The following is a 19,314-nucleotide window of genomic DNA, read 5'->3' on the forward strand; positions in this document are numbered from 1 at the left end:
GGGAATAAACCAGGAATATTCAAAATTGAAAGTTGGCCCTTAACAGCAACAGGGAACTTAAATATAGTTGGGAAAATATATTTTAACATAATCTTGATAAACAGAATTCAAGCAAGATTTTTGGAGGGGGTGTATTTAAGTCAACAAGAAAATAAAGAATTGATTGTTAAAATAATTAAAACTTGCTGAAGTACTGCTTACCAATAAATCTGTTGAAATGTTTTAATTGTATTATTTTGCATGGATGTCTGCTCATGACAAAACAGAATGTTTATATTTATGTTTGGATATGATACAGTTTGTTTAAATTACCTCCAATTCCCATCAATTTCCCATAAATATACATAATTCCCATTTTTCAATATTTCCAAAATTTCCCAGCTTAATTTTCCATGGAAATTTACTGGAAATGTTCCACCCCTTTGCAACCCTATTGGTGAGTGAAACAGTGTGGCTATGACAAAAAAAAAATCGTTTGCTTGCTGTGGCTTTTAGTTGTACATAGGATGAAAATACTTGGTGTACATTTCAAGGCCCTGTGTCGGGCATCCACTGGACTTAGCACCTTAAGCTGTTAGACAGAGCTTTGTCACTTGTATACAGGTTTAGACTTTGTGGTCAGGACACATGTCTACTCTGTCTACTCTTACTAAGGCTGAGCATGCCTGCTGCTGAAACACACTGCCACACACACCATCTGTTACCTTCAGCACTCCTGGCTTGGACAAACACAGTTATGAGTAGGTAATGGTGCGGACAAAACTTGTGACCTTGACACTGTCTCCTATGTGTGATCAACAGAGTCGGAGAAAGGGAGAGAGAGGTAGATTGATGAGACCCAGTAGCTCTTTTGATTTTGGTTTGTGTGAGCAGAAAAGCAGCAGAGTCCCCATGTTGCCTGGAAACATGTCTGTCTCAGTGTGTGAGTCTTTCACTGCGTCTCTTATCTTATTCAACTTCAAAGATAAACATCAAATCGCCTCACTCAATAAATGTACATTCTCTTTTCTTGACCTTATGCGAGACATAAAATGCCATTGTGCAATTACTTATGCCACATGCCTTTCCACCTGGATTTCTTCACTTAAATGCTATTTTCTATCTCCCAACCATATTTCCAGTAAGAAGGTGGTCTTCAAAGATGATCGGCAACTCTTAGTATCCAGTAATGCAAGTTGTGTAATCTATGATACTTATTTAGAGTGATCTGATTTTGATGCTAACATTTTGTCCTTTTAAGGAGGAACTTTTTGTGTGTGTGCGTGTATACGTTTGTGAGGCACAGTGAGAAGCTATATAATCAGCTCTAGGTTGTCACTAAGCTAAAAATGAACTGGCCTGACAGATGCAGCCAAATCCCACGACATGTTAATGCTTTATTCTAAAATCTCTCATTTGAGTTATTTACAGTAGCTGCAGTCTGTGTTGCATACAACATTAGCAATGTCTCAAACAGGGGTTTCTGATGCAATGCATTTCACCATTTACAGTTGTGTTTATACTGTCTTAAACTTCAAGTCTGTAACACTGGATGATGCTCATTTATCATCATATTTTCAGCATTTAGATTTAATATTCTAATCTCTTTAGACATTGATATTTTGGCTTCAGATCTATTGCAGTTCTCCACTATGAACTGTATATATTACTTACTCTCACAATTCTCTGTGGTGAGACAGTCCTGAAAGTGCTAATGATGAATAGCAGCACCACTGTGTATTAAGTCATTTGGTACAATTAGCACTAACGTGTTCTTGAAGTTTCCTTCTCAGATCATTAAAGATCACCTTGATGGGTTTTGTGAGGTTATTCATTTCTTCAAAAGCCTATTTATTATCTCCTCACACTTTTGAAAGACAGTACGTGCAATAGGTTAAGGTCATCCTCAGCATAAAATCTGAAAAACAGTCTGTGCTGAGTATCTTCCTTCAAGTCATTGTGCTTTGCAGGAACAGGAAGACATTATTTTTTATTTTTTTATTTTATTTTTTCCAAAAATGCCACTTAAATATCATAGCACTTGAGAAGCAATAAGTCTTCACAACACCATAAGTGAGCTGAGCTGCCATAGTTACAATCTGACAGGTAAAATTGCATTGAAACCTCTGATGGATGAGATCTATCCAATTAAAATGATTGTGTTCACTTTACACCCCCTTCATATAGGCTCGATTTAGCCATCGTCCACAATTACTATTCAATCTACAGCTGTGAACACAATGCCAAAAATGGTTTAATTTCACCCTGTGGATCAATAACACCTGATACAGCCCATCTCGTTCTCGTCTCATGGCGAGGCACTGCATTTATAATGCTATTGACAATATTGAGCAGTATTGACGACATGCAGGATAAACACCTTAGGCAGTGGGTGTGAATGAAGTGCCATTTCTTTACATCTTTTGTAAAAGCTATTTCAACCATGAACATGAAAATAAAATGCCACCTGGTTAAACTAGGGGGGTTGTTTACATTTTTTAAATCTGAGAAAGGAAGGTGGTACACAATGGTGAGGAGGTAATAGGGGAAAAACAATACAGAAATAATGCTTCAACTCTGAGATCAGATGTGCAAGATAGAGGAGGCGTGTTTATTTGTTGGATAAACAAAATGGCTGAAGAGGCAAAATTGTATTATGAAGTTGCAATATTGCATACCAGAGCATTAAATTGGAGATGTAAACCTGGTGGACTGCCATTCACGTGTGCACAGAAAAGTATCCTGATGCTGCATGTAATAAAGAAACAAAATACAGAAATCATTCAGTACCAAATTACTTTTATTTATTTCTGTATAAATACAAATAAATAATGATTAAAAAGTTAATCACAGGTAATTTTAATCATCTAATTTGTATTAGTACAAACAGAAAGAAAGATCCTGAGCAACAAAGTGGCCATAACAGCACACTTCAATTTAAATACATATTGATCATGCTGCAAAAACATAATTGTTTAGATGTTTGTGTTAAATTGCCTTCCAGAGAAAAAGGAAAGAAACCCAATGATCACCATTATCAGCACGTAATTATCCAGAATGCAAAGTGCTGCTGAGTTTAAGTGTTCACATCTATTGTGTATGTTAGTTTCTCCCCGGGCAGCGGAGCGGAGTGGAGTGGAGGAGAGGAGAGGAGAGGAGAGGAGGGGCTGCGCTGCTGCACCGTGCAGCTACTCACCTCTGACTGAATCCCAGCTCCACCTTTCATCTCTCAACTTGTCCCGCGTGAGGATGAACGCGTTCCCCCGCGGTCGGACCCGGTAAAGTGTCAGCAGAATGCGGTCGGACGTGGGAACCGTCAGGAACTGGAGTGTCTTTGGGCGTCGGTGATGTTTCCAATTGGTGACTGCAGAAATTTCCAACGTGTCGGCGAGTCGACAGACCACTGCTGACTGGTGCGCTCCTGGAGAGGAAGAATGGACATGTGAATGATTTCTTTCAGCTGCTCTAATAACTGATTCGCTTCTATTTAGTTCACTAACTTGAAACAGTAAATTGTCTCAAAGTGGCACAAGTGGAAACAGGATTGATTGATTAATTGATTGTTTTTCGCTTGAGGAGGAATCCATGCGCCGATAGCTTAATACGGGGCCAATATGCCAGAATGGGTCCTCTACAGTATTTATTTCTCTGTGGACTTCTACACACCCAAACCGAGGGTAAGTTTACCATCTATTACTGCAGGCTGTGGTTGGAATAATGTCTTGCCTCACATTTAGCAGCTTCAGAAAGACACAGTGGGCTGTGACCTGGAGCGTATTCGACCCGTGGTGTTGTCAGTTCAAGTGCATCAAGAAGATACCGAGCAGCCTATGATATCCCACACGATGTACAGTGATTATGTTTCTTCTTAAATTCATGTTTGAAATCATAAATGCACCATGCCAATGCGCCATATCCTTGTTGCTTCATCCAGTCTTCATATAAGATATTGTGCCAGCCAACTGTTTAATGGCTAAGGCAGACGAAAGTTGCTTATTTATTCATAAGGGCTGCTCTAATTGCACACATTTGTTACTAGAGTACAATCTCTGGCAGCTTTAAAATTGCCTGATTTTATTTATTTATTTATTTATTTCAAATATTGAGGTTTGAATTGGTTGCTGGCATAAAAAACAGTCCACACTAAACTTTTTGTATTCTTAAAGAAAAATACTAATTAATTACGGTATAGAGAATTTAACCCTCCATATTGTATATGCTTGTCTTGTACTTGTATAGTCCTTTCAAAGTGTGGCAAACCTATCATACATCAGACTGTGCTCACAGTTTGCTGTAATGGATTTATCTCTTGTCATATTCTGTGTGGCCTGTAATGCAAAAGGTTACTCATACAGTTGGATGAGCTAGCTGTATGTCTTCTTGCTGAAATAGCTAATGTGCCATAGAGAAGATGCTTACTCACATTCTGCAAATTCACTCCTGACTATTTGTGCCTACAGGTTATTCATACAACACCTAATTTGTAAAACTGCAGCTGCATCTAAGCGATATATCTGTGCTTCTTGACAGGAAGTGTTGTCCTTATCATGAAGTGTTTTGTACCACTTTGTCCCCTGTAGCCTATATAACATAAATCTGTGTCAGTGGAGTAAATCATGTGCAGGTGTAGATTTGGGTGGTTCCAGGACACTGGAGTTGCTGTGTTGCCAGTTTATTTGGAAAAGCACATCTGTGCAATCTAAAGCAATGGCTTAGCAATTAATCCTACAGTGTCTTTGTGAAGCATAGTGATTAGTTTTTGTTGACATAATTTCGGGGAAGTGTTGATTGCATTCTAAGAGTATTCGGGACGCTGTAATTTGTATTGATCTGCTGCTGAAAGGTGTTTCTAATATTTTGAACACCCCATTTAACATCCGTTTAATCAGCATGTTTGATACAGTCTCAACAAAAAAAATCACAAGCTTCACAAAAACAGGATTGATTGCAGAACTATTGCAATATATTCAATGTGCTTTTCACCCATTTTGATTTTAGTTAAAATTCAAACATCCATGAGTAGGAGGCACCTAATACTGTAGGTAATGTGTGATACATCAGAGAGGATAATGCTGCGAGTTTGTAGTCTGTGCACCCATAAATTTTAAATTACACAGATAGTGTGCCCATTTTGACCATTTATCTATCCATCCAAGTCTTTTATAGGTTTAACTGATTATGATTTGGCAGGGCTCTGTCTGACTTTGCGGTTATGACATGTCAAACTTAATTTTCAAATGATAACGAACCTGAAATACAGGTGCTCTTTGCCTGACAATCAAATTATTCTTTTGGTTATAAACTGAAATTGAGTTCCTCTGAACTCAGCTGGTAGACAGATGTCCCCTCAAAGTGACTTTTATTGAAGCGGTCCCTGCTTACAAGCCCTAACATGTTCCTGACCAGCTTTTTCTGCCAGACCTTGAGTTTTAGCCTCAGCACCATGGACAGTTCCCCACAAACAGACCCACTGGCGGCGGAAAAAGACCTTGGTGTACACAAGCTTGATGCTTAAGAGCTTTAGGCAGGCGTAGGCTAAAGGATAAGCCCAATGTTGGCAAAAATGTATTCTAAGTAAGACAGCATTAGATTTATAACCTAAGAAGTCATCAACACGAGACTAGTTGGCTCTTAAAATGCCAACATATAAATCAAGGAGCTACATAGAATATGCCTCATTTAATTCATTTTCTATTCACACTTATTCATATTCAGGGTCATGTGGTGCCCCTAGATGGGTTGCCAGTCCGTCACAGGGCAAACAGACTGACAGGACCCCGCAGGACCTTCTTGCTGTTAGATGACAGTTTAAACCACTGAGCCACTGCACCACACACAACTTAAATCATCTAATTTCAATTCTGTTGTCTGACAGCACAAGTCAAATTGTACATTAGCCGCAGTGGAGACTGTGTAATGGGACAACCAATTAGAAAAAGTCAGTATTCCATGGACTGTGTGTTTGTTTGTGCATTCTCGTGGATGTACACACATGTTATTTACCCCAGGGACACATGTATAGGTTTTTAAAAGCACGTTAAAAACATAATGTATCACAATGGTTTGGTTTGTTGGCGCCAGCTAATGGAATGCTTTGTGTCAACAAACCTCTTATCAGTATCGACAGTCACATCAATTTTACTTCCAATTGCAGCTTTATTTTTGTTGATGTGTAGCAGCCAATCATCATGGTTGCCTTTGCAGTTTGTATGATTTGTCACCATCAAAGGCAAAAAGACAAGGGGCTAGTGCAACATCATTGTCATTTATTTATATCTTATTTATTTCTTTGCCTTGGGACAGTCCAAAAAGTCTTTTTTAGCATCTCTAAAAGTCACTTTCTAGGTTTGTTTGGCTACATGCAACGGATAGAGGAAGACCTTTTAACACAGATATTATAATGTGTTCATACACCATGAAACAGATGAGAGTTGTGACGCTGTCGTGTCTGTAAACAAACACAGCGCCACTGCGTTTGGTTTGTCTCTGTGACATTTAAAGCTAGAGTTTAAGAAGTAGAACTGAGGTGTTCACACGGCCAAATAAATGGGAAGACGGACTGCTAACTGGGTTGCGGTTACACAAATGATGATGTTATGCATATCAGGATAGGCAGGATTATTCTAGTGACATTTGCTGAGGATTGACTATCAAACACTCTGGTAAAAATCTAAGTATTAATAATGTAGCCTTTAGGGAAGGATTGTACTTTTTATATCCACACTAATATATTACAAATAAAAATCCAATGTCGCCGCCGCTGTTCTACACGCACTGAGACAACATGTTTGATGATGTCAGTGTTTGATGGAACGTGTTAATGAAAAAGCTAATGAGATGTAATGACTCCTCAGCTCCTGTCTGTGAAAGTAAATATGGGAGCCTGAGTGTAGTAACACTGCATGTAGTGCAGCCAGTAAGAAACCAACACTAATCAACTTTCCTTTCAAAGGACTGGAATGAAATTAAACTTTAAACTACCAATCACATTTACAAATGTGTGCACATCTAATGTTTCCTGTTTAAAAAGCAGGGAAAAGATATTAGTGAGAGATGAGAACTATATAGACCACTTATTATGAGATATGACTCGACATTTCTGTCTCTCATCTTATTTTAAACAGCAGTGCTATGGTATGATAATCAATACCTCCCTTAAATGTACTGTTTTTAGCTTGGTGATGCTTATTGAGCAGTTTTGGCACTGTACTTTGCACTCTGTTCAGCCGCTCCGACTAAATAGTTAACTTAATTTTTATCAAACAGACTGCTGCTACTGCCGCAGCAAAATTAAGATGCATTATTTATGTGTATGTATTTATTATGACTATTTCTTTAGTGGAACTTTTTTACTCATTTCTCCCTCCAGGGTCTCGTCTCCGCCAGGAAGACTTCCCTCCCCGCATTGTGGAGCACCCCTCTGACCTCATTGTGTCCAAAGGGGAACCAGCCACTCTCAACTGCAAGGCAGAAGGCCGTCCAACCCCCACGGTGGAATGGTACAAAGATGGGGAGCGCGTTGAGACGGACCGCGACAACCCCCGCTCCCACCGTATGCTGCTGCCCAGCGGGTCCCTCTTCTTCCTACGTATCATCCATGGACGAAGGAGCAAGCCTGACGATGGCAGCTACGTGTGTGTGGCCCGAAACTATCTGGGAGAGGCTGTAAGCCGGAACGCATCTCTAGAAGTAGCATGTAAGTCTGAGTTTTCATCACGTCCCTGTCGGCTCAAAGGTGATTCTCTGGTCAAAGGAATCTCAGTGTTGCATGGCAATAAAATGGAATATTATGCAGCTTGTATTGGGGTTGGTAACCTTTCGGTGGGTATATGAAATGTGAGTGTTAATGTTAAATCTGAAAAAGGTTTGTTAAATTAAGCATAACATTTTGAGGCTGTTGTGCTGAGATACCATATATTACATGTCATCTGTCATAATATGAGCAACGTCACCTTTTCCACCTTAGAGTGTGTGTATGCTCAACCATGTGCATAACATGTGTGCACATATGTGTGTGAATATGTGTTCATGCTGCTAGTGAGACCTGTTTGGATGACCTGTTTGAGTAATGTATGGGCAGAGCTGTGAATCGCTCCGGGGAGGAAGAGGAAAGGGGGGCAGGATTTTAACCTAGCTAACTCTCTTTCACTGTTTGGATTTGGAAAGATGCAGCCTGCTCCCAGCCAGTTCTCTCCCTGTGTGGGAGAGAGGCGCTCTGGGCTATTCACATTTCCATTATGTGCTAAACTGAGCTGATTTCTTGCCATGAACAAGATGCACACACGCTCGGACGCACACACACAAATATACTTGCGTGCACACACATACACCCACACTGTCTCTCCTTCTCTCACATTCTCACTCCTCATAGAGAAGTACTACACAAGGAGGAAATAGGGAATTCCATGCAGGCTGCATACTGACGTTGGAGTTTACATTTACAAAACATTTACCTGCCCAATAATTTCTATGGACTTGATTATGATTTATCCTCTATTTTCTTGTAATGAGAAATAGACGGGGCTCTTCCCATCAGAATTATGGTCTTTACTGCACTATTGTGGTGATTTGTTACCCACTCTTTCTGTATTTGGCTTTAAGTGGAAATCATGAAATAGGAAGTGGGGGAAAAAGGGGGAGGAACACGAGATAAGAGCCCTGCACCTAATAGCGACTCAGTGAAGACATTATCTGAGATCTTTGTGACGTTTTGTGCACCACATCCTCTCTTTGTCTTCCTGCCTTTTCCACGTTAGACACTTGTATTTCTATTATCTTATTTTACTGGTGCAGTTTCCTCTCCTTTGTCTCAAATCAATAGCGCTGAACTGTCCTGGAAATACTAATGCTTGAGAAGATGTGTGTAAATAGGAATGTGTGTGTTTGTCGTGTTACATGAGACAGCATTGGCTTATAAAAGGAGACACTGGTGTTGGATATTGGAATTGATTATATCTAGTGCTAACACTATTATCCCTGTCTCACTGTAGTCTGAAACTACACTGCGCCATACATCACATTTAGATTTCACATCTTAAGCAGTATAGTTGCATTTGAAGACAGCCACTAACTCTATCTCATAAAGAAACCAGAGACCCAAAACTGTCGTTATAGTGTCAAGAGACAAATGTTATAGCCGCTCCACTGATTCCCTTGACTGAATAGAGGCCGACTTTATAAACACAATGACTGTGTCAGAGTGATTTTGTGGGGGATTTTCTGGTTCTCCTTAAATACAATAAAGCTCATTTGTATTTTGCAGCTCTGAATTTGTTGTCTGAGTTAATTGTCACATTCATTGTAAGTGTTGGAGCTGCAATTATTATTGACAAATCGCTTTTTTCCGGTTGTAGCAGTGTGCTACTTATGTATCAGGAACACATTGGTGGGAAAATAACAAACACAACATATTGTTGTACCAAAATAAATAGGAATATGGATTATTCTTTCACTTCTTCCACTCCACAACAGCTGTGTGTTTTGAATGATGTATTGTAGTATAGGGCTGTAAGAAAGTATTGACACACTTGAGTATCGCATTATCCAAGTGCTAATTGAAAATAAATTTCCGCCTAATGGAAAATGCTGTAACATGACATATATCATATCACCAGATTCTTGCCAGCCATATTGCAGTATATTGAATCATTCATGAAGCCTTGTTTAGATCCACTCATGAATGTGGATATATAGAGTATGGGGGCAGTACCATTTTACCATTTTAGGATGTGGGGTATAGTCTGCGAATGCATACCTCAGTTAGTCCTCAGCTAAAGGAGCATGCAGACTAAATGTAGACCTAAATAATAAATTTTCAATCTACAATAAATTTCAAGTGTCTGCTGTTTGATTACTGTGAATTTTCACTTGCTGATTGGCTGAAGCTGGCACACAGCTGCAAAATGACTTTTTTTGTGTCTAACCACGTTTTTTTATTAACGTCCTATAGTTCTAGACAGTAAATCTTGCTCAGTTTACACTGAAAATTAAGTTATTTCAGTCTGTAAAAGACACTAACCTATGTTGTTCTGTGTTGTCTCCTCTTGTGCAGACAATGTCAAAAGGTTGTTTTTTTTCTGGAGCTTCTCTTACATAAAAAAAACAGTATGTCCAAGGCAGCCTCTAGTCTTCTTTGTGTAATTCAGAACAACATGGCTACAGGGATGCATAATCGCATGACTCCTTCAGGGGCTGCAGGATCCTGCCAGTATTGCTGCAGCCAAAGTTGTCATGCAATGCTGCGGGTGGGAGCAAGCGGGTAGATGAAAGTGCTGTGGGGATGCTCTGACAGTGAGCCTAGCTCAGAATGGTCCGTTTCCTTAGAGTCCACACACATCCTCAAATTTTCTAATGTGCTGTAGCATTGTATCTCAACCAGTGGCTTAGAAAATGTAGCTAACTTGAGGGGGTGCTGCTCCCTTGGGTGCATTTGTGCTGTACAAGCTCAATTTTGGTGGTTCGCCATGCATTTTATGAGCTTCAGTCTGACTTAAATTTGAAGGGGCATTATTCATTCCATGTGATGCAAAACACTTCAGCTGTTTAAGATGGTAGCAAAGCTTGAAATATGTAAATTATGTTGATTTTGCCAGAAATCTACATCTGGCAACCTGGCAAAAACAACTAATTTACCTCACAACAGTTGTTTGTGTTATAAATTCAGGAAGCCTTACTAAAAACATTTATTTCTACACTTGTTTTTCCATAGACGTTGCATAGAAGAGCTCATGACAAATGATCAATAGACAGTCACTTTGCAAATTCATTTTGAATGGCTTTTGTTGTATTAATCTGTGTAAAATAGCAAAGAAAGCAGAATATGTCAAACAAGCAGGCAACATTTTATTTTAAACCTTTATTTGCTGTATTACCCATTAACACATTTTTCAGTATTTAAAGGTTTTGCTTTTTTTGAGATTCTTTCTTACAGATATGCTTGTTCCTCTGGTGCCTAATCATTTGACTCCAGGCTCTCTTTAATACAACTATGATGTCTGTCAAGATGGTATAAACATAATTTTATTCCATCTGCACGGTTATTTTAATTTCATTACTGTCAAATCGATATTTTCCAGAATGGTTGATTTACAGCTGCAGTGCTTGACATTGAACATATATTTTGCTGAAGTTAAAAATGACTGACCTGTAAGAATTCAAAATTGTGTTTTTCTCAGAAAGCTGAAAGAGGGACCCTGGAGAAAAGCAAATTTGATCCAAGGCCAGTAAGGGAACATGGCACTGCATTCGCTGATAGACCATCACTGGGCAGAAATCTGGAATATTCTTACCCTTGTTGAAATTCTATTTCCTGTACCGTTGGGTGCATATTTGACACAAATGATAACATCAGCCATTTCACAGAGAAATGAGGCCATATCTGTTTATTATTAGACGGTCTTTTGGTGTTTTTTGCTTGATAAACAAGGCTCATTGTGTTTCTCATACTGTTGCAGCATGTCACTTGTTTCGCACATCCAAATATGTAATTTTAATAATCAACAGTCACCTGCTGTCAATGTGTACAATCACACATGGCCAACCACTGAGCCAGCTTTTCACATCTTCAGTCTATTTATTCAGACGCCGCAGCTGAGCACTACTTCAGAGCTGCGTCAACAAACAACTGTGCGACCTCCAGGCCACCAGTGGACTGGCACTAATCATCAGAGTGAGTGGCTGTTGATGGAATTAGAACAGCTCCCGCAAACTATAAAGAAGGGACAGAAAGACATAAACAGTGATGTGTTGAAGGGAGGTGTGGGTGGAAGGGCGGAGGATCCAAGGGTGTTCATTAGTACAAAACTCGAGAGCAAGATGAGTCCCCTCTGTTTGACTGTGCTAAGTGAATTAGAAGTATAGTCACTCAGCCAGACAATCATCAATTAAATCCTCCCAGTTACAGTCGGCCAACAAACTAAGCAGCCACAATGCTAGATAAATCTATTTTCTGTGTTTTAGCGTACTGTGGTAATTATTTTGCTGAGAGAAATAACATGCTGGACATTTATTTTAATTTTATTAGAATGAGTGGAATTAGTGCTTGAGATTTATTGTTTATAGTACAGTTGGGGGGTTTTCACTCTTCAAAAATGAGCATGTAATAATTGAAATAAAGGCAGGTAGCCCAGTTTTGAGTTGGTGCCTAACCTAGCATAATCATAATCAATTGTAAGTAGCAAATGTACTTGCACCCATCTGTGCGCCCATGGGCGTGTTGGTCTTTAACATGAGGTGAGGTCAGACACATTGTTGGCGCATTGTTATCTTGAGGCAGCAGAAAGTGATTAAACCACTGACCAACAAAAGCCTTGTCTGAAGCCAAGGGCATACTATTTTCCTTCTTTTTAAACAGGACATTATTCAGATATCAAGAAGAAGCTATATAGGAATTACACATACAGGGATACTGAGCAGTCTGATTCATTATCATTAAAATATGGTCATTTGTGTTGTTTGGATGCTTTTCACTTTGGATATCTCAAGGCAAATTTGTCTTTACAACCATTCACTAATTTCTGGTACTCCAAATCTTCGCTGCTCAGTTGTACTTTGAGCACACATTCGTATTAAGAGTGAAAATACTTTACCATGGGGAAAACAGGCTTCCAAAAGGTTCCCTCGACATAGGCAAGTTCACAACGTGCATACACTCAGTTTTTCTTGGGACAAATTGGGAAAACATGTCTGCTTGCTTCTCCAATTTGCTAAATCCACAATGTAAATAGCAAGGTGCCAGGTTCCCAGCTGCTAATAAATAAGCTAAAACAAAATATTTGAGAATTAGTCAATTAACTAATTAGATTAATTAGCGAGTTAGCAAAACTAAAGACTGGGGGCCTGTTTCACCAGATTTGTAATATTCAAGCTGTGATTGGCAACATGAGATTGTGTCACTAATCAAAACAAACAGCATAATTACGTCCCATGCAAAGTCCTGTAGCACTCACTTTATCTATAATTTGAAAGACTGCAATCTCTGCAAAGCAGTGCTCACAAATCCCTTTAGTAAAAGGAGATGGGGAACCAGTAGCTGATCCCTGATGTCCACACATGAGTATCTTAGAGTCACCAGTCCACATCTTTTAAAATGTGTGCGCATATTTAGAATTTAAGGATAATCTGTGCCTGCAAGCTGTATGTTGAAAGGGATGGGAAGTATCTTTAGGAAGAACTATGAACTCTAAAGCCACATATACTGTATTTCATGTTGTGTGATAAAAACTGGTCAACAATTCTACCCACTATATGTATATTACCCATGTGAAGAAGTAAAATGTTAATTTAAAGTGGTATTATTAACATTATTGAATGTTGGACAAATTGGTTGTCTAAATTTGACCTCAGCTTGTGTTTTGCCTGTTGAGAATTCATCCTCATCCTCGTTCTCTGCTTCCTTGTCACTGTGTTCTCCTCGGTGATGGCCATTCCTTTGAGCCATTCAACACTGCAGACTACACAGTAAACAACATTAGCCTAATTGGCATAATTTGAGAGTCAAATCCATGCTTTCTCCAGGCATGAAATAGTGTCCTCTCCCAAAGTGCATCACATGGAAGAATCATTTATTCCCACCTCCATATTTGTGCTTTAAAACTGGCATACAATGGCTCCATGTGGGTGGCGGATTACAAAGTATTTGTGTTTCGTCAGACCTCGGTTCTGATTGGGATTTTTTTTATGTGGTACCAGAAATGACATTAATATTATTAAGTGCCTATTTAGCGCTAGTGTTGAGATTCTAGAAAATTTAGCACACGACTAGTCGGGATTCTACTGGGAGGCACTCTCTGGTGTTTTGGAAAGTGGCAAGTTGCCATCAATCATGCGTTTCACTCTTACCCATTGACAGCATCCAAAGTTAGTGCCTGCCAGCCCTGTGTGTTCCCAGGCAGATTGTCAATGTTTTCTGTGAGTAGATAGGTTGGCCACATTGCACCATCTGTTGCCAGTCCAACAGCCCTCCTGTGTACTTATCCCCTGTTTGCCTTCCTCTGCCTTGCTCTCGTTAAGCCGGTGCGGACGCAGTTTTGTAAACCCAGCTGATCAGAACTGATCTTTCTCAGCTGTTGAGGTGTGGAGGATAAGTTTTTGTTCCCATTCTTTGCTTTCTGCCATCACCATCGGCAGTCATCTTCATGTTTTAAATAATATAATTATCTAATATAATATATAACTATAAACTCGGATGGTGGAGACCTTTGCCAAGGCAATCGGTGCATTCACGTAAGTGATCCTCCAAGTAATCCTTCCAACTTTGTGGTTTGTTCATGAGCTTTAAGTCTTAATTTGGAAAAAAAAAACATGGATGCAACAAAGAAGATGTGTTGAAAAAACACAATGATAGATGTTTCCAGTATGTGATGGGTTCTGCCATGGCTCATGCAGTCACCTTGCACCTTGTTTCATGAAAATCATTTGACTAGTTTTCACATATTAATTTGTTACCTCCTTGACAAAAGGAATAAATGATTGACTTAAATTGAATAACTTAATTGCTTCATATTTTTGACATTACAAGGCCAGAAAAAAAATCTTTGGTGACCCGCTCTGGTAAAAATCTGTACAATTTTAGAGATGTTGTAGGAAAATGCTATCATTTATAATGCTTCCACATTGTGTAATAATTCAGTTTCAACATTCATAATTAGGTGAATATTACCATATGCTTTAAAGCTGGATATTTAGTTGGATTTGTGGTAAAATAACAATCATTGAAGCACAGACACAACTAAAATTTGCAGTAGAATGTGATTCTTTAAAGGCGTTAAGTTGCAACTGATCTGTAACAAATCCTTTCCATCATATATTTCTTATCCCTGTCACACTTGGGCGTTTGTTGCAGTGGTGGCATCTTGCTGTTGCTGGGCAGCACATAATCCGCTATCAATGTCTTCTGTGCCAGCAAGCTACACATATAACTATTTACAGCCGCAATGTTAAGGCAACCAAAAACACAGCAGTAGCCGAAATACAAATCTAAAAACTTACCCGAAGGCTCAAGTGCCCCACTAATGTTCCTCTTAGCTTGATGTGTGTTGTTTATGTCGTGGTAAGTTTTGTCCGTTTAATCAGATACTGTAGCTCCGGGTGGTCAGTAATAAGCACTACTAGCCTTTTCCTCCGTTTCTGTTGTTGACAGTGCAGTAGAGAAGAACCCCCCCTGAGCTCTTACTATTAGGCGGCTGAGAAAAAGCTGCAGAGCTTTTATCTGTTCAGAGTTGAACTTTTTCCAACAAGGGTCGTTTGAGCCCTCTTTCTAGGCCACACAAAACACATAAGGAACCCAAATTACAGCTATACAGCCTATTTTCATAGACAGACAGACATATGACTTTATTTATCCCGCAGTGGGGAAATGTAGTCATAACAGCAGCTAAATGTGTAGACTCATAGATATAAAAAGCAGAATAAAGAATATAACAAATAAGAAATAGACTTCAAACATTCCATACACCTAATATACATACATTTCTTATATGGATGCTATGTGGCATTTAATATTAATAAGTGTATATTTTTTGTGTTTATTTATTTTCCTGGGACTACTTTGCATTTTTCAGATATTGCACATTCAAGAAAATATATGTAAGCATGTTAAATAGGTTAAATAGGTTGTTACATGTAGTAGTATGAACATCAATGAATAAATGCAGATGATATACACAGTACAGTATATTATATAATACATATATAATAGTATATATATTCTTTATGATATTTATTGATTAATATTCTTTTCATAGGTTAGCATTTTTTATTCACATTAAATTTAATCCTGCCATAGTATATTGGGATGGATATAATCATGAAAGGTGATGAATTGAGAGCTGCCTTTGTCTTCACTCTTCACTGATTGATTTACAACACTGTCTGCAAGGATGAGGGAAATGTTAGGAAGGTTGAAATAGGACAACCCGTGTTGGGAGGGCCTGACAATGTAATTTTTGAAGGATTCCATTAGATTAAGTAACCTATTCTTAACACTTTTGATTATTTTTGGAATACTTAAAATCAATTTGTAAAATATGCCTGGCTCTTGTTTTTTCATTCCAAAGAGAGAGAGAGCTGGGTGCCTCGTGATTTTTTTAGAGCAACAAAACAAAAACAAACTCTCAGACACCTCCACCAAGGCCATGCCCTATCTTGCAGTGTGAACAAAAGCAAACAATATTTTTTTGTTTCCACCACATGATTTTGATGCTCTTAACAATTTAATCAGTTCTACCCTCACCCTAACTCTACACCCTTTTACCAAGTTTACATGAGAACCGGGCCAATAGTTCCTCCTGAAATACTGCTGAACAGCAAACAAACCAAACTGAAAACATAACCTCTATTGGAAATAAATAAATTTATTTTTAAAGACAGTTCAGAATACCACCATTTTAATGCTTTAAGTTTCGAGCAATATAGTTAATCATATTTTGTATTTTAAATATGTAATCCTCTAACTTGTATTCCTTTACTCAGCCACTATGAAATGGGTTATTGATTTCAGTTATGTCATGTAGAAAGCCTAATGTATGTATAATTATAATGTGCAGTTGATTACCATCTGAGGTTTCACTCCATTTAGAGTACTGTAGTAAAATCCTAATGGTCTATTTACATTTTGTACATACTCGCTGTAATTGCTGTCCACTACAGTGGTTAATTATGACACATTTTCCTGTAATCTTGCTGATGAAATGACTTTGAGTAGCTCAACATGTCTCATCATTTGGTATTTGGTCATTTCCTCATTGTAAGACAATAATTAACAATACCAGCTGATTTCATAGAGCTTTGGAACTATATACAAGATATGTTCCCCTCTGTTTAAAGTGGTCTAATGCTTATAACAGAGCAGATACAGAGGTGGCCAGGGCAGGCAAGTGGAACTAATTTATGCATATTTTTTGGCTGAAGACAGTGAGATAAGGGGCTAGCATCTGGTGCTAACTGGACCATGCTCACTCCTTGGAGGTCTGTGCATTATGAGGTTCGGTAAGTTAGCTAAGGGCTAGCATCTGGTGTTAATTGGACCATGCAAACACCTTTAAGAGCTCTGGTGCACTTTCTTACAGTTGGTTGGAAGAAACATATGCCTGGTGTGAAGAAGCATACTAACTGAATTTATTGTGTTGAAGCTTGCTGTTGCTCTCTAATTCTCTAAAGAAGCAGCTGCATGTTTGTGTAAATTAAAATGATAACGGAATGTGTTACATTTTAGCATCAATTAGTGTCATTTTAATAACATGTTAAGTGTTTTCGGAATGGTTTTATGCATTCAGTGGCCACTTTATTAGATTGCACAGTCTTAAGCAACCCAATAAAACTATTTTACCATAAAGTCTTTCATGACTCCTATAATCAGTTTTTGTTGATGCTGTTTTTGCATCGAGGTAATAGTTAGTGTTGGTATTGGACTTTCCTGCAATCATGATACGTGTTTCTAATATTCTACCTCCCCATCTGAAATTGGAAGAAAACATTATTAGAAACACCTAAATATCATGTAGCTACAATGACCTCCGTAATAAACATATAATTGAGTTTACACATATCCAGCAATGTCCGCAAAAACTGAACATTATGAGTTTAAAGACATGTTATGGCAGGCCTGCTGTATTGTATTGCATTAGATTGACAGGTGTAGCTAATGAAGTGGCCTATTATACCCTGGTAAATGCTTTTAGGTGGTCATGACATTTTCTTGAATTGTATTATCTGACTTCAAATAAATGTCAGGATATGCATAGGCAATATAGGCGACTTCACTTCAATTTAAATTTAGCTTTCATTTAAATTGTCCATTTGGCACTACCACTTCTCTTAGTTCTCTAAAATCTGCTTAATCAACATTTGCAATAATGTTCATATTGAAATTGTATTTCAATTTAAATAATACATTAACTCACCATTGCATCCACCCCCTACCGAGAAGCAATGATCATTTTGTCAAGGAAAACTATGACAAAAGATATGCTGATTAAAAGATGTTAATCAGCATTTTTCCATGAAAAAAAACTAGACTGCTGAGTCTGACTAAATAAATAGTGTGCAAGGCAAAAACCCTGATTAAATTATATAATTTGATTTAATATTATGCTCTGTATCTTTGTCTTTATCTTTGATTTATTTTTTCAAAAATTGCCTGGATAAACTGTTTTACTGAATACATCATCAAATGTAGGACTATAGTGGGAATTCTATGAAAATTAAAGACCTGGCTGATACTATAGCATGATGGCATTGTAAAGAGTTCAATTCAATTCAAATTAGAAATAAGGCTGGGCTGTATTCATGGTAAAGTCCAGTCTAATGACAGCAGCAGTCACTGCCACCCATTAGTATAACTGTGGTTGTGTTCAAGAAGTCATTGGCAAAACTCTGGTAAAGGTCATATTGGGTCAAGCTGCTCCCATGCACCTGTCATATCCTGTGTCTGAGGATCCCTGTTATGAATAAACCAAATATTCCTGTCTGCCTGAGGTGTCCTGCCCACAGATTGAAAATCCTCCAGTAAAACAGTGTGGAAGGCTTCAGCTGCCAGCTTCTCCGTCCCTGTCTGACAGACAGAGCTTCTCATACAGTGAGAAATTAAATCTGTTTACTGTCAGGGCAGCTGTGAGTGTTCATGCTTAAGAATATTTACTAAAAATGCATCCAGATTTTTATCTTAAATCCAGCCAATGAAATGATTTATATTATTTGTCATACGCATACCTGATAGATTTACATAGAGAAACATTTGATCATATTGTTTCGTGCATGCACATTTGGGCTGGGTCTTGGCAGCCGCCACACCATACAATTCATCTTCAATATGATGGATCACAAAATGATTCATTACACACCCCTGTGTACCTTTCAAGGTGGTATATTGTGATGCCAAACACACTACATTATTGGCTATAATTTAATGCATTCATGTTTCAGCATTTGAATTTGAAATATGGCTATACATCTCCTTTTAGATGAGTTGGCGCTGGCTTAAGCTACTCCATTAGCAGACCTTGAATGAGGCCTTCACACTATTACAGATACAGCTGTAACTTATTGCTGCTGTCATCTATGGAAGCAGCAGCTGGCTGTAGCCTTCTGTTTTCTGAAAGCTGCATCCAGCCATGTTTTATAACCATCATATAAAGTTTGGTATCAATATTAGAATGAACAGAAGGGATTATGGTTAGAAAAAAGCAAAAAAAATCACATGAGTAATATTCACCCATGTGCCCATTCGACATGTTATGAGTGGCTTTACTTGTGTGTGATTGTGTGTGCATCGGAGTGTGACAAAAGCTAAGTCATGTGTCTCTCAGCAAAATGATAATGGTTCATAATTGTTGCTGT

General features: G+C 38.4%; 1 protein-coding gene across 1 annotated transcript in view; it reads left to right on the plus strand.

The window, feature by feature from the left end:
- Nucleotides 1-3,153: 3,153 nt before the first annotated feature.
- The window catches only part of LOC131986685 (roundabout homolog 2-like), an 86,900-nt gene continuing 70,739 nt past the window's right edge, over nucleotides 3,154-19,314 (plus strand). Inside the window, exons 1-2 of the mRNA XM_059351754.1 lie at nucleotides 3,154-3,656; nucleotides 7,349-7,675. Coding sequence (XP_059207737.1) covers nucleotides 3,602-3,656; nucleotides 7,349-7,675 — 382 coding nt within the window. The 5' untranslated portion in view covers nucleotides 3,154-3,601. The remainder of the gene's footprint in view (nucleotides 3,657-7,348; nucleotides 7,676-19,314) is intronic.

This window comes from Centropristis striata, chromosome 15 (assembly GCF_030273125.1).
Source record: "Centropristis striata isolate RG_2023a ecotype Rhode Island chromosome 15, C.striata_1.0, whole genome shotgun sequence".
Lineage (NCBI taxonomy): Eukaryota > Metazoa > Chordata > Actinopteri > Perciformes > Serranidae > Centropristis > Centropristis striata.